This window comes from Mesoplodon bidens (assembly GCF_964165515.1).
Source record: "Mesoplodon bidens genome assembly, chromosome: 12".
Taxonomy (NCBI): domain Eukaryota; kingdom Metazoa; phylum Chordata; class Mammalia; order Artiodactyla; family Ziphiidae; genus Mesoplodon; species Mesoplodon bidens.
In genome coordinates, this window is record NC_138168.1 from 24,700,042 (window position 1) to 24,723,549 (window position 23,508).

Genomic DNA, 23,508 nt, shown 5'->3' on the forward strand with positions numbered 1-23,508 from the left:
CCCCTGAAGTGGAAGACCAGAGTCTTAACCACTGGGAAGTGGTTAGTCCCTCTTCCACACTTTTAAGAGATAAAACTGTTTCACCGTGATTCACAACAGTTTCCTCACTATTGTGTCCAAGATGGATACAAGGAATGATTTTTAAATTAAAATACCATTTGAAGAGATATTTTAACATACAATATGTCAATATTTGTCACTATTACTGAGATTTGACCCTGAAAAAGATGTTATTAAACAGGCACAAAATGTAAGTTGTAATCGCAGAAGAAAGATCATAATTAGGTGTTCGGTGTCCATCACAGAATTAGAATGAAGTCAATCACATACATAACCAACTGTATGGAATTAAGGGATGTTACTGATGCCAGGTGGTACCTGCCCCATTTTCTTTCTACATCACATGATTGAGCCTCTCAGGCCAGCTTTTTCTCCCCTATTGTTTCCTAATGGAATTCCAGCATTTTGCCTTGAAACTGTAGGCCATTTCAATTTCTAATAAAAAAAAATTTCAAATGATAATAAGAAAACATTATTCACTCTTCCTCTGCAGTTACAGAGAAGTAGATTTAGTTTTGTGACCTAAAACTGAACTTACAAATGTAATTTCTAACATATAAATCTTGTAAAACATCTCAACTTCAAAGATAATTGCTATGCCCTATAAAAGTAACCTCTAACATCTAAAAAATCTATAATTGTGATTGATTGTTTAAAAAACCTGTTTTCCAGGTGTTAATATTTAAACAAACTCTTCCTTATTTGCCCAGGCATTTCCTGGTTTTAGCACTGAAAAGCCCCACTTCCCAGGAAAATGCTGTCTCAGGTAAACCCAGACAGTTGGTCACACTAATTGACATCCTTGTGTTCTGTAAAGTATACATGCATGTAAATTTTCTTTGTAAGGTCAGAAGAGAATGATTGGCATATAGCTCTTCTCCCCAAAGCAAAAAGATTTTAAAACCTATGACTGCAATATTCCTTGCTTAAACAAAGGGATTAAGAAACTGTGTCTCACTTTAATTAACAATGCAAGCAACTGTAAACTATGAACTTCCATGATAATTGCAAATAAGTCCACATGCCCTGAATCCTAGAATATGGGCATACATTTTTGTGCTCACCAAGTACTCACAACAAAAGGAAACATACTTAATAAGTCTACCATGTAATAAAATAGATTTATGATTCATTTCAAACTGCTAATTAATAATAATTTTGGTGTTCTCTTAGAATGTAGAGGGGCTTTGAGTCGAAGGGTTTAATGACTCAAACACTGCCCTAATTAGAATGAACCCTGTGGTCCTGGATTAGAATCAGAGATGTAAGTATCAATTCATGTTTAGCTTAATATAAATACAAATGGACAGATACAATAACAACTATAGATGTGTGTATACGTGGGTTAGTACACATACATATATTACCTAACTTTGTCGGCAGAGATGGCCTAGAAGTAATGACATCCCAGGAGCCATTAGCACAGCCAGTTCCTGATCTTGGGCCCAGGAGCCAACATGAAAAAGTTTGCAATGGCCAGAGCTGGAACAACCTGAGCAACAAAATAAATAAAATAGTATGAGATTGTAACTTAGAATATAATATAAATATGAGATTCCATTAAAATTTTAGTAAAGGAATAAAATAAATGGCTAAACACAAAAGTGGACTGAAGTAAAAATATATTTCAAAAAATTTTTTTGAAAAAGTAAAGCAGTTGGCCAATCCAAAAATGGGCAGAAGACCTAAACAGACATTTCTCCAAAGAAGATATACAGATTGCCAACAAACACATGAAAGGGTGCTCAACATCACTAATCATTAGAGAAATGCAAATCAAAACTACAATGAGGTATCACCTCACACCAGTCAGAATGGCCATCATCAAAAAATGTACAAACAATAAATGCTGGAGAGGGTGTGGAGAAAAGGAAACACTCTTGCACTGTTGGTAGGAATGTAAATTGATACAGCCACTATGGAGAACAGTATGGAGCTTCCTTAAAAAACTAAAAATAGAACTACCATATGACCTAGCAATCCCACTACTGGGCATATACACTGAGAAAACCATAATTCAAAAAGAGTCATGTTCCACAATGTTCATTGCAGCTCTATTTACAATAGCCAGGACATGGAAGCAACCTAAGGGTCCATCAACAGATGAATGGATAAAGAAGATGTGGCACATATATACAATGGATATTACTCAGCCATAAAAAGAAATGAAATTGAGTTACTTGTAGTGAGGTGGATGGACCTAAAGTCTGTCATACAGAGTGAAGTAAGTAAGAAAGAGAAAAACAAATACCATATGGTAACACATATATATGGAATCTTAAAAAAATAAAATGCTTCTGAACAGCCTAGGGGCAGGACAGAAATAAAGACGCAGACATAGAGAATGGACTTGAGGACACGGGGAGGGGGAAGGGTGGGCTGGGACGAAGTGAGAGAATGGCATTGACATATATACACTACCAAATGTAAAATAGATAGCTAGTGGGAAGCAGGCGCATAGCACAGGAGCTCAGCTCGGTGCTTTGTGACCACCTAGAGGGGTGGGATAGGGAGGGTGGGAGAGAGACGCAAGAGGGAGGGGATATGGAGATATATGTATACGTATAGCTGATTCACTTTGTTATACAGCAGAAACTGACACAACAATGTAAAGCAATTACACTCCAGTAAAGAAGTTTAAAAAAAAAAAGTAGGGCTTCCCTGGTGGCACAGTGGTTGAGAGTCCGCCTGCTGATGCAGGGGACACGGGTTCGTGCCCCGGTCCGGAAAGTTCCCACATGCCGCAGAGCGGCTGGGCCTGTGAGCCATGGCCGCTGAGCCTGCGTGTCTGGAGCCTGTGCTCCGCAACGGGAGAGGCCACAACAGTGAGAGGCCCGCGTACCACCAAAGAAAAAAAAAAAAAAAAAAAAAGTAAAGCAGTTGGAAGGTTCTGGTAATCAGTTTATCAAGATGGAGAAAACCATCAACCAAATTGCTTACAGAAGGGATAGAGAGTAGATGAGGGACAATTTTCCTCATAACGTCCTGAGGATGCTCAGTCCTTAGAGATGCAAGATACAGAACAGAGGGGTAGAATTGAGGGACTAGCCTGAAACAGGGGCTTTGGTTAAAACTTCGTATGTGAAACATTCATTTATTTCTTTGCCTTCCACACCCTAAATATAAAACCCGGGAACCAGATGTCCATTCTCCAGAGGGCACCTTCTCTAGGAAAACTGAGAAGTTCAAGAGAAAAGATGATCTCTGAGACAGTAGATTAAATTCGCCAAGATAGTCAAAAGAAATGGCATCCATAAAGCAAGAATTAGAAGTTGGTTCAATCAGCTAACAGGAGTTTCAGAGGCAAGAAAGAAGAATTGGAAGATGTAACTTATCAGAGAAATAATACTAGAGAAATTCCCGGAGATAACAAGTACAAGTTGTCAGACTGAAAATTCCCACTGAGTATCCAGTACACTGAATTTTTAAAAATAGACCTATGGCACATCATTAGAAATTTTGTCCACTAATTTTGAATAATACAAATGAGAAAAGACAGGTCATCTACCAAAAATAAGAATGGCATGGAGTTTCTCATTCATAACCCTGTATCTGGAGAACATTAGACCAAAACTGTCACAAATATGAGGAAAAATGATTTTCAGAAATTAATGCTCTGTAAAATTATCAGTCAAGTGTGAGTTAAAAGAAAGATACTTGTGTAAATTCATAAATTCAAATAAATTCTCCTTAAGTGCATCTTTTCTAAGGATTCTGCTTGGCAAGATGCTCCAACAAAATAATAGAACTAACCAAGAAAAAGAAAGGGAAGGAAACCCGAAATGGTGGATTCAACCTAAAAACGTGGTGAAGGAGAGTCCCCAAATGGCAGGTCTAGAGGACAATCAGGCCAGTGATCAAGAGCAAAGAAGTTGACTCCAAAGCCTTCAAGGAAAAAAGGGGAGGAAAACAAATGAGATACAAAACATGGTAGAACATTTAGAAAAATTAAATGTAAGTGAATGGAAATTGGGCAAAAGAAAAAAAGAGCACTTTGAAAATTTTTCACTCTACAATAAATGAATACATTCATATAAGTATTGATTTTTGATCACTTAGAGTAGTACTATATCCATATTGGGAAGACTAGAGAAGAGGAGGTGGGAGTCCCAAAAGAGATAAACCCTCACCAATCAAAATAGGACGTCAATAGGTAATCTCTCAACTTGATTAATAAGAATATAGTAGTATAAGCATATCATTGTAAATAAAAACAACTGAAAATAAAGTAAATAAAGACAATAAAAATGATTACTTCCTAAAAGTTCTTATTACAGGGAAAAATTTTTGTTAACTATGTGAGGTGATGGATGTTAACTAGACTTATTATGGTGATCATTTCATAATATATATATATCAAGTCATTATATTGTACACCTACTTGAATTAATTCCTTTTTCTGTGTAGTAGTTAGGATATCAACTTTATACACTGTAAGGATTGTTTGGGTTTGTATTCAGTTTTAGTGTTTGTTTGCTTTTTATTTCATCCTTTTTGCTTATTTTTGAATACATAAAATATTTACGTGAATATTACATCACAAAATTCATAACTATTTAAAAGTTTATTCAGGGAAGTCTAGTTCCCAGCCCTCTCCCTTCCTCAATTCTCACCTACCTGCTTATATAACCACTTTCATTCATTTCTAGCTTGTCTTTCCTGTGTTTCTTTTTTGAAAAACGAAGCTGTGTGTGTGTTTGTGTGCGTTCTAATTTCTCCTTTTTTGTTACACAAAAGGTAGTACACTACATATCCTCTTTTGCACCTTGCCTTCTTTAACAATATATCCTGGAAATCATTCCATATAGTTTCATAAAGATCATTTTTTGTCATTTTCCTGGTGGCAAATTATTACATGTTGTGGCTATTCAACTACTCTAAGAGTGGATATTTAGGTCGTTTTCAACATTTTGCTAATACAAATCATTTTGCCAGGAGTAGTTTTGGGCATTTTGTTTTGTATTTGTCAGATGTACCTTCAAAGGCTTAAAAATATTTATAGTATTTGCCGTATGAGATGGTTAAATGCTAGAGAAATCGTTAGGACAGTGAGATCATTGTCTATCCAAATTCCATCTTCTTCTCTCTACTAACAGAATCCTGATTTAATTATAGATCTCAGTATGTCAACTAGAATACTATATTCTCTACCCACTCCTAGGGAGGAAGACTCAACAGGGAGGGTTTTTTTTTGCCCTTTTCTCCTCTGTACAATTTCTGTGTAAAATTTGAACAAAATGTCTGGAACCCCAGCTGCCATTTTGGACTATGAGGCAACCTCAAAAGCTGGAATCTAAGTGCAAAGGATGGCATAGCAGATAAATAGAAGACTGAGTTTTGGCCCCAGACTGCCTGCCTCTAGAGTTCTTTACATGAAAGATAAATAAACTTCTATACTACTTGAGCTATTTATTCGGATTTTTCTTTTAATCAGCCAAATAAAATTTTAGCGATACAGAAACCAGTACCTGAGAGTGGAGTGCCTCTAGGAACTTAAACCAAAATATGTCAAGGCTTAGTGGAGGCAAGCCAGCTGGAAAGCTGATGACCCTTATAATGGGGCAGCCAAACAGTCAAATGCTGATGGACTCCAGTGTTAGGTGACATGGTTGGGATATTCATAATGATACATGTGTTGGCTTTTTCTTGTCACTTTTAGTAAAAACCTAACGGAGAAAAATAAACTGAGACCAGAGCTATCAAGTCTGCAAACTGAGATTAAAAGGAAACACTGCCTTAATGAAAGAAGTGTTCCCTGCCTGAGTTCTTCAATCTAAGTTTAATTAGAGACCCACGGTTCCAAGCCTCCGAGGTACAAAAGCAACCAATGCTTCTGTACTTTCAACAAAAACAGCAATAAGAGGTGTCTGTAAAATTGCAGCCTTAACAAGATTTAAGATGGAAGGTGCATCCTCTGTCAATGACAAGATTGAGGGTTCAGCCTCCCACTGGAGCCATTATTTCAAATGTCCTCCAGACATCAGCCTTGAAGTTGAAAGAGAGTGTTGGAGAGAACACTAAAGCCACAACCAAAAGATGAAACTCTCAGGCTTTAGAATTATGTCCCTACAGGAGAGCCAGAATATTACCTCCTTTGAAAATGGATGCCACTGCATCAGCCCAGGACTGTGACCATGAAAACTGTCCCTGCCTCTTTGACTTCTGTCTTCCAGAGGAAAACCAGCTGCTTGATGCTCAAGTGTTTACTCTAAAGCAGTTATATCAGAAGTGCTGCAAGGGAGGAAATCTGTTATTGGCTTTCTTCCTCCTTAGATCAGGAGGTCTAGCTGCCATTGGATGGACTTACGACAAGTTCACTCAATCAGGACATTCTTCCACCTGGGCCCTGCTGACCACACAATGTTACCTCAAAATCCCTGATTCCTTTTGAGCCAAAAGTCTTGAATGGTCTTTCACTCTTTTCAAGGTAAGGGGAAAAAATCTGCAAAAGAAGATCCCTCTGCCAAGATTAGAGTCTGCTTTGCCTTTTTCCCCTCGGTGAGATCATCACAAGACTAAATTGAAGTGTTATCTCTTACAGACTTCATGAAGAAGTGAAACCTGAAGGATGGGTAGAATTAAATTAACTATGACTTATTTCAAGTAGAATAAGCAGCATATACAAAGGACTGGAGGAAAGAAGACTCAGGGCCTGTCCAAAGAAGAATGGACTGGTTTGGCTGAAGCTTCAGGCACAGGTGAAGAGATGCATTTGGACATGGCCTTGAGTGCAAAGTTAAGACACTTGGACATTGTCCCGTAGGTAACAAGGGTTCATAGAAAACAATGAGTGATGTTCACAAATACTGTTTTTCTACCAGCTATATAGCAATTCCCACAGCTAATTCATGGAGTCAGCTAGGAGCCATAGAAAACTGCACAAGTTCAACTGAGGACAGTGAATAAGCAAAATGCAGTGAATCTGTGTCAAACCAGCAAGTCCTTTTAGTGCTCCCAGGACAGGCAGCAATGGCATTGTGAAAATGAGGTCAACTCTGCCTATTTGGAAAAACTCTTCCATCTTTATGTCTATAGAATAAAACTAACCAATTTGGGGACTTAGGTAGCCTATGATGCATTATCCTTGCCAATTGAGAACTTTGAAAGTCTTGCTTTTTTCTCTCCATCATAGTAGGTCAGCATTATTTTATAATAGGTCAGCATTATTTGATAGTAGGTCAGCACTGTTATACATCTAGGAGCATCAAGAGTGAGATTTGTGACTCGCCAATCTAGATTAAAATCTGTGCAAATGCATGACCATTTATAAATATGTTGGAATTGCCTAAATAAATACAAAAACAGAAGCTCTCCTAGGTGTACTAAGCAACCTTGATTTTTTTTTTTTTTGCATCAATTTGTATAGTACTTTCTCTACAAGCCTTAATCGAGCTAGGATAAAAAATGTTGTCTTTCTTTGGTCTCATTTATATCCATCAGATTGTGTTACCTCCCTCTGGCAACGTCCAAGGATTTCTCGGCATTTTAAACAATGTGATCCTGAAATGTGGTGTAATCTCAGGTGACTTGGTAAACAACCATTATCCCCACATCAGTGTAGTCATCTCAGCCTCTGCACTGTCGGCTCCAGATTACAAATTTGATCTACCTGTTCACAAAACTAGCTCATAGAGAGAGAAGTCAGGCCTTGCTTTGAAAGGGGATTAGCAGCAAAGATGGATTCAAGTGCAAAAAGAGTATTAAAAAATAATGAAACCAAAATATATATTATCAATGCCTCTCTAAGCAACAGAATAAATTATCCTAACATGAGTGCAACAGGACTATTGCTCTTTGCTAGAGTTTGCCTTTCTCTCTCTCATTCACCCTGTTTATCTTTTACCTTTCTCCTGTTTGGTACAGTACATTCTTTTAAATTACATTTTGCCAAGGGCAAAGATAGTTTTTGCTGGCACTTTCCTACCTCTGGAGGGAAACAAGGGTGAGTGTCATTTGAAGGGAGACAGCATCTTATTTGTACTGTTGGAAACCTTGCACACTGCAGACTTGATAACAGCTCTAAAAATAAGGAAGAATTCTACTTCTACTTTCAGTGGTACCAACAAGGTCAATGTCCATGGTTATAATGAGAATAAAAATTTTAACTCCATAATTCCAGAGTTTGTGTTCCCATAAACACATAAGAATCCTTCTGTACTCAGGCATTTGACTAGTTTGATGTAAGCTTGTAAAAAAAGGTGAAAGCTCCGATTATCTTTTCCCCTCCACAAAATCATACTTTTTACTCCTAAAAGGAATGCATAGCCATCAATCAGAAGTTAACTAGATATTTTCTTTTTAGTTTAAAAGATTTTAAAATTAATAATGTTCTCTAAATTATGGAATTTTCCTCTTTGGGCTAACACACTGTATGATGTGGAGATAAAGATGATCGTCTATTACAGAAACTTAGGAGCTCTTACTGGGTTACCAGATATTGTGGATTGATTTGTGTCCCCCAAAAAGATATGTTGAAGTCCCAGTCCCTTGTTCCTGTAATGTGATTTTATTCAGAAATAGGATCTTTGCAGATGTAATTCAGTTAAGATAAGGTCGTTAGAGTGGGCCCTAATCCAACATGACTAGTGTCCTTATAAGAAGAGGAAAATGCCATGTGAAGAGTCAGACACACAGGGGGAAGGCCATGTGATGACACAGGCAGAGATTGGAGTGATGCAGCTACAAGCCAAGGAATGCCAGGGATTGCCAGCCACCATCAGGAGCTAGGAAGAGGCAAGGAAGGATTCTACCCAGAGTTTCATATGAAGCATCACCATGCCAACACCTTGATTTTGAACTTCTAGTCTCAAGAACTGTGAGGGAATATATTTCTGTTGTTTTAAGCCATCTAGTGTGTGGTACTTTGTTACAATACTCTGGGAAATACAACAGGCAATGAGCTAGTTGGGACCAATTACATCCCCTTTTCCCAGCTGGAGGGACTGCACCTGAACTTGACATCTCATGGAACAGAGACATCACAGCCTCCAGGTGCTGGGCAGCTGACATTTCCCTACATTACATGCCTTAAACAGCTGTTTGTCTCCTGTTTTACCAGGTACTCTTACTCTCCCCCCATTAAAAGGTCGAGCAAAGGGAGGAGGAGTTGTCCTGTGCGAGCACAGTCTCAAAATGAGTGCCACTATGCCCAGGCCAAGCACAGAATGCTGAGGACACAAGAGATGTGTGCAAGCTGCTGACCTTCCACTCATGAGTGCCAGCCTGCACCAAGTGACACAACTGGATATTGATCCAAGCCCTTTGCAGGACACATTATGAATTCAAAAAAATCTGACGTTCCATTTACACACTGAGTAACAGATGGACAGTGTGGAAGTACAAAGCCCTTATCCTGGAGTCATGGTGCTTGGCGTTGGAATTGACTCCTCTTTACCAGCAATGTAGCCTTGGGCAATGTATTAACCTCTTTGGCCTTAGTTTCCTTATCTATAAAATGAAGATAATAAAAAATAAGAAGAATTTGTTCTGGGTGTCCTCGAGAAGAGTAAATGAAAACAAAATCCACGTAAAGAGGTGAACACAATTAGACGCAAGCATTAATTGCACTGATTGATATTCTTTTACCTGCTCTGAGCACTAAGTAACTGAGAACTTATTTCTCGTGACTGATGATGCGTCTCCAGCCTCCCAGTGTGCCAAGCCTCTGTTTTCCTGCAAGTATCACACTGACAAATTTCAGTGGCTCATCATTTTTCCTTGCATGCAGTTGTTCTAGGACTTCATGTCCTCAAGGACAGCCATGTTATCTGTTTCCATTATTTTTCCAAAATCAATAAGCAAAATATTTACTTAACTTTTTGTACTTGAAAACAGCACAGTCTGAAGGACTCTGAGCTCCCTTAAATGCATATGAATGATGACTGGCGAATATCAGGTAAGTATTGTCACCACCAATCATTCAGTTGCTTTCTCACTCAACTGAGAACAATGAGCCACCATATCCCAAGACAGTTTAAAATTGTCTTTACTTTCAGTAATATACAAAATTTGCATTCTTTTAACCAAATTCCAATCAAAATGTTTATAATACAGCAAAAACTAATGTTTAAAAAATAAAATATCGAGGAGATTCATTCAAGATGGTGGAGCAGAAGGACATGCTCTCACTCCCTCTTGCAAGAGCACAGGAATCACAACTAACTGCTGAACAGTCATCGACAGGAAGACACTGGAACTCACAAAAAAGATACCCCATATCCAAAGACAAAGGAGAAGCTGCAATGAGACGGTAGGAGGGGCACAACCACAATAAAATCAAATCCCATAACTGCTGGGTGGGTGACTCACAAACTGGAGAACAATTATACCACAGAAGTCCACCCACTGGAGTGAAGGTTCTGAGCCCTATGTCAGGCTTCCCAACCTGGGGGTCTGGCAATGGCAGGAGGAATTCCCAGAGAATCAGACTGAAGGCTAGTGGGATTTGATTGCAGGACTTCGACAGGACTGGGGGAAACAGAGACTCCACTCCTGGAGGGCACACACAAAGTAGTGTGCGCATTGGGACCCAGAGGAAGGAGAAGTGACCCCCTAGGAAACTGAACCAGACTTACCTGCTAGTGTTGGAGGGTCACCTGCATTGGCAGGGGGTGGCTGTGGGGACGAGGACACTGGTAGCAGAAGTTCTAGGAAGTACTCCTAGGCGTGAGACCTCCCAGAGTCTGCTATTAGCCCCACCAAAGAGCTGGGTAGGCTCCAGTGCTGGGTTGCCTCAGGCCAAACAACCAATCAGCCCAGTCCCATCCATCAGCAGACAAGTGGATTAAAGTTTTACTGAGCTCTGCCAACCAGAGCAACAACCAGCTCTATGCACCACCAGTCCCTACCATCAGGAAGCCTGCACAAGCCACTTAGATAGCCTCATCCACCAGAGGGCAGACAGCAGAAGCAAGAAGAACTACAATTCTGCAGCCTGTGGAATGAAAACCACATTCAAAGAAAGATAGACAAAGTGAAAAGGCAGAGGACTAGGTACCAGATGAAGGAACAAGATAAAACCCCAGAAAAACAACGAAATGAAGTGGAGATAGGCAACCTTCCATAAAAAGAATTCAGAATAATGATAGTGAAGATGATCCAGACCTTGGAAAAAGAATGCAGGCAAAGATTGAGAAGATACAAGAAATAGTTAACAAAGACCTGGAAGAATTAAAAAGCAAACACCTAGAAGAACTCAAGAACAAACCAACAGAGATGAACAATACAATAACTGAAATGAAAAATACACTAGAAGGAATCAATAACAGAATAACTGAGGAAGAAGAATGGATAAGTGACCTGGAAGACAGAATGGTGGAATTCACTGCCACAGAACAGAATAAAGAAAAAAGAATGAAAAGAAATGAAGACAGCCTAAGAGACCTCTGGGACACATTAAATGCACCAATATTCACACTATAGGGGTGCAGAAGGAGAAGAGAGAGAGAAAGGACCTGAGAAAATATCTGAAGAGATTTTAGTCGAAAAATTCCCTAACATGGGAAAGGAAATAGCCACCCAAGTCCAGGAAGCGCAGAGAGCCCCAGGCGGGATAAACCCAAGGAGAAACATGCCGAGACACATAATAATCAAACTGACAAAAATTAAAGACAAAGAAAAATTATTAAAAGCAACAAGGGAAAAATGACAAATAACATACAGGGAACTCCCATAAGGTTAACAGCTGATTTCTCAGCAGAAACTCTACAAGCCAGAAGGGAGTGGCATGATATACTTAAAATGATGAAAGAGAAGAAGCTACAACCAAGATTACTCTACCCAGCAAGGATCTCATTCAGATTCAACAGAGAAATCAAAAGCTTTACATAGAAGCAAAAGCTAAAAGAATTCAGCACCAGCAAACCAGCTCTACAACAAATGCTAAAGGAACTTCTCTAAGTGGGAAACACAAGAGAAGAAAAGGACCTACGATAATGAATACAAAACAATTAAGAAAATGGTAACAGGAACATACATATCGATAATTACCTTAAACATGAATGGATTAAATGCTCCAACCAAAAGACACAGGCTCGCTGAATGGATACGAAAACAAGACCCACTATATGTTGTCTATAAGACACCCATTTCAGACCTAGGGACACATACAGACTGAAAGTGAGGTAATGGAAAAAGATATTCCATGCAAAAGAAAATCAAAAGAAAGCTGGAGTAGCAATACTCATATCAGAAAAAGTAGAGTTTAAAATAAAGAATGTTACAAGAGACAAGGAAGGACACTACATAATGATCAATGGATCAATCCAAGAAGAAGATACAACATTTATAAATATATATGCACCCAACATACGAGTACCTCAACTCATAAGGCAACAGCTAACAGCTATAAAAGAGGAAATTGACAGTAACACAATAATAGTGGGGGACTTTAACACCTCACTTACACCAGTAGACAGATCATCCAGACAAAAAATTAATAAGGAAACACAAGCTTTAAATGACACAATAGACCAGATAGATTTAATTGATATTTATAGGACAGTCCATCCAAAAACAGCAGATTACACTTTCTTCTCAAGTGCACAAGGAACATTCTCCAGGATAGATCACATCTTGGGTCACAAATCAAGCCTCGGTAAATTTAAGAAAATTGAAATCATATCAAGCATCTTTTCCAACCACAATGGTGTGACATTAGAAATAAATTACAGGGAAAAACGTAAAAAACACAAACCCATGGAGACTAAACAATATGTTACTAAGTAACTAAGAGATCACCGAAAGTCAAAGAGGAGATCAAAAAAAACCTAGAGACAAATGACAATGAAAACACGATGATTCAAAACCTATATGATGCAGCAAAAGTAGTTCTAAGAGGGAAGTTTATAGCTATATAAGCCTACCTCAAGAAACACGAAAAATCTCAAATAAACAATCTAACCTTACACCTAAAGGAACTAGAGAAAGAAGAAAAAACAAAACCCAAAGTTAGTAGAAGGAAAGAAGTCATAAAGATCAGAGCAGAAATAAATGAAATAGAAATGAAGAAAACAATAGCAAAGATCAATAAAACTAAAAGCTGGCTCTTTAAGAAGATAAACAAAATTGACAAACCTTTAGCAAGGCTCATCAAGAAAAAGAGGGAGAGGCCTCAAATCAATAAAATTAGAAATGAAAAAGGAGAAGTGACAATGGACACCGCAGAAATACAAAGCATCCTAAGAGACTACTACAAGCAACTCTATGCCAATAAAATGGACAACCTGGAAGAAATGGACAAATTCTTAAAAAGGTATAACCTTCCAAGACTGAACCAGGAAAAAATACAAAATATGAACAGACCAATCACAGTAAAGAAATTGAAACTGTGATTACAAATCTTCCAACAAACAAAAGTCCAGGACCAGATGGCTTCACAGGTGAATTCTATCAAACATTTAGAGAAGAGCTAACACCCATCCGTCTCAAACTCTTCCAAAAAATTGCAGAGGAAGGAACACTCCCAAACTCATTCTACGAGGCCACTATCAATCACCATGATACTAAAACCAGACAGGATACTACAAAAAAAGAAAATTAGCGACCAATATCACTGATGAATATACATGCAAAAATCCTCAAGAAAATGCTAGCAAACAGAATCCAACGACACAATAAAAGGGTCATACACCATGATCAAGTGGGATTTATCCCAGGAATGCCAGGATTCTTCAATATACACAAATCAATCAATGTGATACACCATATTAACAAATTGAAGGATAAAAACCATACGATCATCTCAATAGATGCAGAAACAGCTTTTGACAAAATTCAACACCTATTTATGGTAAAAACTCTCCAGAAAGTGGTCATAGAGGGAACCTACCTCAACATAATACAGGCCATATACGACAAACCCACAGCAAGCATCATTCTCAATGGTGAAAAACTGAAAGCATTTCCTCTAAGATCAGGAATAAGTCAAAGATGTCCACTCTCACCACTATTATTCAACATAGTTTTGGATGTCCTAGCTATGCCATCAGAGAAGAAAAAGAAATAAAAGGAATCCAAACTGGAAAAGAAGAAGTAAAATTGTCACTGTTTGCAGATGACATGATACTATACATAACGAATCCTAAAAATGCCACCAGAAAACTACTAGAACTAATCAATGAATTTGGTCAAGTTGCAGGATGCAAAATTAATGCACAGAAATCTCTTGCATTCCTATACACTAACAACAAAAGATCAGAAAGAGAAATTAAGGAAACAATCCCATTCATCATTGCAACAAAAAGAATAAAATACCTAGGAATAAACCTACCTAAGGAGGTAAAAGACCTGTACTCAGAAAGATGACACAAACAGCTGGAGTGATATACCATGTTGTTGCATGGAAGAATCAATATTGTGAAAATGACTATACTACCCAAAGCAATCTACAGAGTCAATGCAATCCCTATCAAATAACCAATGGCATTTTTTACAGAACTAGAACAAAAAAATTTTTAATTTGTATGGAAACACAAAAGACCCCGAATAGCCAAAGCAATCTTGAGGGAAAAAAACAGAGCTGGAGGAATCAGGCTTCCTGACTTCAGACTATACTACAAAGCTACAGTAATCAAGACAATATGGTACTGGCACAAAAACAGAAATATAGATCAATGGAACAGGATAGAAAGTCCAGAGATAAACCCATGCACCTATGGTCAACTAATCTATGACAAAGGAGGCAAGGATACACAATTACGAAAAAATAGTCTCTTCAATAAATGGTACTGGGAAAACTGGACAGCTACATATAAAAGAATGAAATTAGAACACACCCTAACACCATATACAAAAATAAACTCAAAATGGATGAAAGACCTAAATGTAAGACTGGACACTATAAAACTCTTAGAGGAAAACATAGGAAGAACACTTTTTTTTTTTTTTTGGTTTTTTGGTTTTAATTAATTTATTTATTTTTGGCTGTGTTGGGTCTTCGTTTCTGTGCGAGGGCTTTCTCCAGTTGCAGAGAGCGGGGGCCACTCTTCATTGCAGTGCGTGGGCCTCTCACTGTCACGGCCTCTCCCGTTGCGGAGCACAGGCTCCAGACGCGCAGGCTCAGTAGTTGTGGCTCACGGGCTTAGTTGCTCCGCAGCATGTGGGATCCTCCCAGACCAGGGCTCGAACCCGTGTCCCCTGCATTGGCAGGCAGATTCTCAACCACTGCGCTACCAGGGAAGCCCCCGGAAGAACACTTTTTGACATAAATCATCACAAGATCTTTTTTGACCCACCTCTTAGAGTAATGGAAATAAAAACACAAATAAGAAAATGGGACATAATGAAACTTAAAAGCTTTTGCACAGCAAAGGAAACTGTAAACAAGATGAAAAGACAACCCTCAGAAGGGGAGAAAATATTTGCAAAGGAATCAAAGGACAAAGGATTAATCTCCAAAATATATAAACAGTTCATGCAGCTCAATATTAAAAAAACAAACAACCCAGTCAGAACATGGGCAGAAGACCTAAATAGACATTTCTCCAAAGAAGACATACAGATGGCCAAGAGGCACATGAAAAGCTGCTCAACATCACTAATTATTAGAGAAATGAAAATCAAAACTACAATGATTTTCACAGTCTATGATTTCTACATTCTGACATAATACCAGTCAGAATGGCCATCACCAAAAAAATCTACAAACAATAAATGCTGGAGAAGGTGTGGAGAAAAGCACCTCTTGCACTGTTGGTGGGAATGTAAATTGATACAGCCACTATGCAGAACAGTATGGAGCTTCCTTAAAAAACTAAAAATAGGACTAACATACGACCCAGCAATCCCACTACTGGGCATATACCCAGAGAAAACCATAATTCAAAAAGACACATGCACCCCAATGTTCATCGCAGCACTATTTATAATAGCCACGTCATGGAAGCAACCTAAATGCCCACCTACAGACAAATGGATAAGGAAGATGTGGTACATATATACAGTGGAATATTACTCAGCCATAAAAAGTAATGAAATTGGGTCATTTGTAGAGACGCGGATGGACCTAGAGATTGTCATACACAGTGAAGTAAGTCAGAAAGAGAAAAACAAATATTGTATATTAACGCATATATGTGGAATCTAGAAAAATGGTACAGATGAACCGGTTTGCAAGGCAGAAATAGAGACACAGATATAGAGAACAAACGTATGGACACCAAGGGGGGAAATTGGTGGGGGGGGTGGGATGAATTGGGAGATTGACATATATACATACACTAATACGTATAAAATAGATAACTGGGGCTTCCCTGGTGGCGCAGTGGTTGAGAGTCCGCCTGCTGATGCAGGGGACACGGGTTCGTGCCCTGGTCCGGGAGGATCCCACATGCTGCGGAGCGGCTGGGCCCATGAGCCATGGCCGCTGAGCCTGCACGTCCGGAGCCTGTGCTCCGCAACGGGAGAGGCCACAACAGCGAGAGGCCTGCGTACCGCGAAAAAAAAAAAAGTTTTATAGATTTCCTCATATAAATCTTATAAATGTTTTGTTAGATTTATAACTAAGTATTTTATTTTGGGGAATGCTAAACAAAATAGCATTTTTGCTTTATTTATTTTGTGTTCTTAATTTCAAATTCCATTGTTCATTGCTGGTATATAGAAAAATGACTGACTTGTGTATATTACCCTGTATCCTACAACCTTGCTATAATTGCTTACTTATTCCAGTAGGGCTTTTTTTTTTTTTTTTTGGTTGATTCTGTTGGATTTTCTATATAGACAGTTGTGTCTTTTATAAACAAAGACAATTTTTAGTTCTTCCTTCCCAATCTATGTATCTTTTATTTCCTTTTCTTGTCTTATTGTGTTAGGAAGGACTTCCAGTAAAATTTTGAAAAGGAGTGGAGAGAGGGGATATCCTTGTGCTGTTTCTGATCTTAATGGAAAAACTTCTCCACAGGTACAGCAGGAGGAGGAGGGCTTCAGTTCAGCTCCTCTGATCCACTTCAAATGGCCAATCCTTTTCTCCAACCCATCTCTTTTTTACATTCTTACTCTTCTCCCCTTCCTTCAACCTCAGGATCCTTTAACACCTTTTTGCTTCCCAACTGCACCCAAACCAAGCCTGTCCCTTTCTCTTCTCGACTTTCAAAGCAGGTTTTGCCCATCTGATTTCTCTTCTGGATCACTAGATGTGGCTGGAGGTCGAGTGAGATGGGGATTATCTACAGGTTGGGTTATCTACAAGACAGGCTGAACTTCCACATTGCCAAAGCAGACTTTTTTTTTGACATATCCCCTGTTTTACTATTGTGCTACAAAACGAAAGAAAACCTCTGTCTTTTTTTCGGCACCTTTTGAGGTACGTTCAAAAGGCCTTTCTTCGTTATTTGTACTTGGGTATATTTCAAGCCCCAGAAATGGGAGTAGGCAAGAGGAGGGAGAACACAACCCTGCCACATGTATATTATGGTTGTTATCATTAAAATTAAATTTATAAAACAATCTTTAATTATATGTTAACTTAAAAATTTTACTTGAATAACAAAATTATTTTAATCCCTGAACAAATTATAAAAGTATATTATTCTGTGCAAGTGGTTCAAGCATCAAAATAATTGGACTACTCTGATATTCTGGACACTAGGACTACTCTGATATGTCCTATCAAACAACTGACTGTATCTCTTTGACATTTCTAAAGAACTTTATTTCTTGCTATCACTGATTTTTAGTTTTTGCTTTGCAAATTGAAAAATTAAGAAAGGAAGCAAAGTGTTAAAAACTATAGTGAAAAGAAGCTAGAAAACATTCTATATGTATGTGTCTTACTGTTACTATTGTTGACAATGAGACTGACTTTGTAGACCACTGCAAAGGACTGAACTGTGTCCCCCTAAAATTCATATGTTGAAGCCCTAACCCCTCATGTGACTGTATTGCAAAAAGGGCCTCTAAGAAGGCAATTAAGGTTAAACGAAATCATAAGGATGAAGCTCTGATCCCATAGAACTGGTATCCTTGTAAAAGGGAAGTGACACCAGAGATCTCTCTCTCTCCACCACGTGAGGACACAAAGAAGCAAGGCTGTCTGCAAGCCAGGAAGAAAGCTCTCACCAGAAACCAAGCCCTGCTAGAACATGGATCTTGGACTTTCCAGCCTCCAGAACTATGAGAAAATAAATTTCTTTTGTTTAAGCCACCCAATCTATGTTATTTTGTTATGGTAGCCTGAGACAACTTAGACAACCACTGAATATATGTCAGGGTAAAAGGAGCATTGCACAATATGATCAGCTTGAGAAAACCTGTTCTAAGACAAAAATTACCTCCAAGAAAATACATTGTATCTGAGTCTCCAACGATATTTTGGTTTTCTTTTTAACACATTAAGGAATCATTTGGAGAAGTTTCAAAAAACACAGATTCCTCAGCCACAGCCTCAGAGATTTTGATTCAGTAGATGTAGGGCAGAATTTGATTTTATTGATATAGTTTTTACACGTCCCCAGATGATTCTGATGCAAAGTCAGGGTTAGAAACCACTGCACCAGGGAAGCACCTCAGAAATAAGAATCATAATGAATGTAATCCCCTCCTCTCATGTTTTCTCCTCCTCCCCACAAACCTGTCTATTCCCTGCCCACTTCTTTTCTTACTAGTAAAATTAATTTTAAATTAATCAGAGTGTTGAATTGGAATCAGTATGTGGAAATTTTCTGATGAAGAAGAAGAAACCTACTACTCTCTGGTCCAACAATAAGATACTATGCACAAGAGGAGGACACAAACCTCAGGAAGCCACTGAATCAATTCTGTCTGCTCAGCAGGTCTGCGACTGATCTCTAGATACCTGTATCCAAAAATGACCTTTGGGATTAGTCTATTTACTTTCTTTTCACCTTTGCATTTTAAAACCATAGTTTTCATCTCCCAGCCTAGAAACAAGTGAAAATTCCAACATTCCTCTTCCCTCCTGCCCCTCCTCTCCAGCTGGTCACCAAATCCTATTGACTTTTCCTTTTAAGTCTCTCACAAATACTTCCCTACCTCTGTATCTATCCACAACCTCTACCTTCTTCCAGATTACTATAATTTCACACATAATTATTGTAATAGCTCTGGTTTTCCCTGCTTGCAGTCTTGACCTTCTATGATCTAATCCAGATTAAGGTCCTTCAAACCCTTTACAGTGGTGGACGGGGCTCTTCCTCCTTTCAGGCTTAACTTCCACAGCATTACCCCAGCCCTGACCCATAAATACAGACCCAGGACCAGTCACACTGAGCTATTTTATTCTCTAAACACTTTAGCTTATGACTCAAATGAATTCACACATTTGCTATTGTAAACTAAACTTCTGCTTGGAATATGACTTCCCCCATACCTGTACAATCTGACTCATCACTCCTTCCAGGCCATCCTCAATTCTGCCTCCTCTGTGCAATGCTCCTGAACTTCCCTGTAAGGTTAAGAGAAAATAAACAAACAAACAACCAAAACAAACCTAGTTGTTGTGAATAACTCAAATCTCCGGATAGGCCTGTCCTTGATAAGATAAAAGAGTATGGGGAAGTAAAAATCCCGCCTTGAATTTGTGCCTCTAGAGCCTGGAAAGCAAAAAGCCTAATAAGCCATGATGAAGGGAGAATCTGGTGCCTGAGAGGAAGCTCTGCAGACTTTGTCTCCCTGGCAGTGCCCCACCATGCACACTTTCCCCCACCATGCACCACAGCCCTGAGGCGAAGGCTTACACTATCTCCCAAGGGAGGCTAAGTAAAGAAAACAGCAGCAAAAACAAAGAGAGTAACGTAGAGAAGATGAAACAAAACAAAACAGCACAACGAAAGAAAATGGGAATACCATCTGGAAAGCTCAAGAAGAATATACTCCTGAAGAGGATCTAATGAAGGATAAAGCTATAACACCAGGGACCCTCACACACAATGTGAGGACAAAGGAATGAGTTGAACATTCAATGAGAGAAAGGCACTACATTTAACATATTTGAAGTTCCTAGAGCTGAAATTTTGAGAGGGGCTCTCAGGGGAAACTCGATTTATTTTCCTTCCAAGGACTCACTTTGGGAAGTACTTGTTGATAATAGTTTCCAGAGTCTGCTGTAGCTAAATTTAAAAGAAAAAAATTTTAACACCAACCCTTTCTGATAGGACTGTGGCCTCTTCTCTCTGTATAGATACATGACACACATGGAATTCTCATGCTGGCCCAGTCACCTGTGAATTCAAGAATTTGCAGCAACACGGACGGATTTGGAGGACATTATGTTAAATGAAATAAGTCAGACAGAGAAAGGAAAATACTGTATGATATCACTTATATGTGGAATCTAAAAAATACAACAAACTAGTGAATAATACAAAAAAGAAGCAGAATCACAGATAAAGAGAACAAACTAGTGGTTACCAGTGGGGAGAGGGAAGGGGGAGGGGCAATATAAGGGTAGATGGAAAAGGGGGGTTATTACGGGATTATATGAAATCACATGTGTGAAACTTCTGAAAATTGTAAAGCACTATAGGATTTAAAGAATCTTTCTAAATACTATATGATATCACTTACATGTGGAATCTCAAAAATACAAAAAAACTAGTGTGAATATAACAAAAGAAAAAGCAGACTCACAAATATAGAGAACAAACTAGTGGTTACCAGTGATGGCAGGGGCAATATTGGGGTAGGGAAATAGGAAGTACAAACTATTGGGTGTAAGATAGGCTCAAGGATGTATTGTACAACACAGGGAATATAGCCAATAATTTTATAATAACTGTAAATGCAAAGTCAACCTTTAAAATTGTATAAAAATAAAAAAATTAATACAAATAAATAAATAAAATGAAATCAGATTTTAAAAAAAGAGTATTTCATTCAATAAAAAATTTTAAATAAAGGAAAAAATTTTAAAAATTTAAAAAATTCCAATGACTTGGAAACACCATCTTTCTTTGGTAGAAAAAAAATCCTTCCATCCCATCCTCCTGTTAGGCTTCAGTCAGCTTAAGCCTTTTCTCTTAGTTTCATAAGATGAGCAGAAGCAAAGCACAATTCAGGGCTTTGGTTTTCCAACTTTCTCTGGTTCAGTGAAATTCTCCTTCATACCCATCACCCAGTCCCTGCTGGTCCTGAGAGGCACTCCAGAAGGCAGGAAGAAGAGTACACATGCTTGCCTTCTGAATTGAAGAAGGATTTTGTTTGCTTTAGAATTGCCAAGCTACTAGAAAAAAATCACGTCAATTTAGCCATGAGGTTACACAGCAAAGGCAAGCGTGAGGCAGGTATCTGGGGAACCACATTGGTTTGTCTGCAGAGGTTCCAATGACCTTTCAACTCAAAGATGATATCAAGCTGTCTGCAAAGCACATTGTCTATGTAAAATTTTCTCTTTCATTTTATGGCTCCCATGTCTCCTCTCCCATCTGCCAGGGTCGTGGTTCAAATAATCTGATTTTTTTCCTGAAATATCATGGAATAAATCTACATAAAGCCTCAAGGTTTCAGAGCTACCCAGGTTCCAGACAGGAAGTAATCCACTAGCCCTCGGGAAGCCTCCTTCAGCCGGGCCAGGATTCTACAAAGTCCCTCCCAAGTTAAATTCTCTGGCCTCGCGGAAGGTGGATACTCAGAACCCTCGGAAGAGCACGAAGGCTCCTGCCAACTTTTCCCCACCCCAATTTGCCCCCCCCCCCGCTTCTTCCCTACCCTCCTCTTCCCATCCCTCTCCGTAAAACATCCTGTGGATGTTGACTGGAATTTTCCCCTTGAGGAAAGCTGAGGAATAATTCACCTCCAGAGGGTTTGCCTGGAGGAACCGCAGGAGACAAAGTCCAAATCTGCCCCACTCTCCCCCGTAGCCAGGTTGGCCACAGGAGAGGGGAACGGCGTCTGCTTCTCCCGGCAGCCACTGGCCCGCCGCCAGCGAAGGGCCCTCGCCCGCTCTTCCCCCCTCCCCTTAGGCCAAGTTTATAGTGCGGGCAGCGCTGCCCTCTAGCGTTGGCAACTGGGAGCCCTGGGGCGCCGTCAGCTCCAGAATTTCTCTTTTACAGCCTAAGCAAGACCTGAAGCACCTCGGAGCTCCGGCCCCCTGTTCTCGTCCACCACCGCCGCCCGCACTGCACCCCGGCCCACCTCTTCATCCCACCCACCCCCTTCTCCTTTCAAGAGTGTCCTGGACGGCTGTAACCTACCGGTCGATTTAACAGACAGCGCCCCGCTCCCGCTCCTCTCCTGGTCCGTCTCCTCCTCCCCGCTCTCGCTCTCGCCTCCTCTTCCAGTCGGGGCGCCCAGACGTGGCGGAACGCAGCGCCTGACGCCCTGCGCGCCGCGCTCCCGGCTCCTTCCCGCCGCAGCCCGGGGTCACCGCGAGGGCAAAGGGCGCCCGAGGGGTCAGCGCCCGGGCTCGACGCGCCCCGAAGCCGGGTGCCGTGAGAAGCGGCGCTTTGGTAAAGCTCGAGAGAAAAAGGAGAGGTTCGGAGTGAGACTTCTGGAACCACCGGACGCCTGAGTTTGCCCAGTGCGCGGCGGCTGCGTGCACCATCCACAAGGTGAGGAGGGCACGTCTTCCGGTACGGCCTCGGCCTCCCCTTGACCCCGTCCCGAGGCAGAGGCTCGGGCTCGGGCTCGGGCTGGCGGATTTCTGCCCGGTCTGAGGCTCAAAGGCGGCGGGGGTTAGGGCCCGGGGAGGGCGACTACGGGGGTCGCCCAGGCACCGTGCCTGCCTCTGGACTTCTTAGCACGGGACACGGTTCTCGATCAAACAGTCCCCCAAATGTGTGAACCTGAGTGTCGACATTGTGTAGAACTGTGCTTTGAGAATTTTATACGGTTTCCTTGCAGAGGGATTTGAGGCGGCGTAAAAATTAAGTAAAGGTAGAAAAGGGGTGCTTGGAGGAAGGAACTCGGGTGGCAGTCCTGCGGAGAGGGGTATGCTGCGGGGACCGCGGGAGGACGAGGGGGAATGCAGAGCAAACGCTGATGGAAAAACCTTTGATTAGAAAGGAAGGCACGGTTGCGCCAGCGGTCAGGAAACAGTGATGTGCTCCTGAGAAAGAAAATACCCAGGTGGGGAGGTGATGGGGCTGACTCATTTTCTTAAATTACCAAATAAAGCTTGGAAATGCGAGTGAAGACGGGAAGTTTAGTCTAAAGCTCTTTCCACCCAGTACTGCAAGGTGAGAGACTGGCCCCCTACGTAGTGAAAATGAAAGGGAATTGAAGCTCAATGGAAGTGGTTCCTGCTCCTATCTCAGGCTCATACAAGGTTGTGCGTTATTAAAATATCATATACTTTTATGTGTTTCCGTCTGCGTCCAGTTTGGGGTAAGAGCTTGTATTCAGCCTAACCCTGCTTGTCCTTGAGTTAGAAGGATGAAGCAGAGGGTGTCAGCCTCCCAGGTGCTTCTTCCTAACCTTCCTTATTGTCCTTCCGCGCTTCCTGCAGCAAACCTCTCAGAGTCTGGGAGGGACTAATAGATGGTCAAATGGATT

General features: G+C 40.2%; 1 protein-coding gene across 1 annotated transcript in view; it reads right to left on the reverse strand.

Moving 5' to 3' along the window:
* The window catches only part of LOC308625874 (uncharacterized protein), a gene marked incomplete at its 5' end in the record, with an annotated part of 152,829 nt that overhangs the window by 123,925 nt on the left and 5,396 nt on the right, over positions 1 to 23,508 (reverse strand). Inside the window, 2 exons of the mRNA XM_081250483.1 lie at positions 1,433 to 1,552; positions 22,209 to 22,666. Of these exons, the coding sequence (XP_081106609.1) occupies positions 1,478 to 1,552; positions 22,209 to 22,666 (533 nt within the window). The 3' untranslated portion in view covers positions 1,433 to 1,477. The remainder of the gene's footprint in view (positions 1 to 1,432; positions 1,553 to 22,208; positions 22,667 to 23,508) is intronic.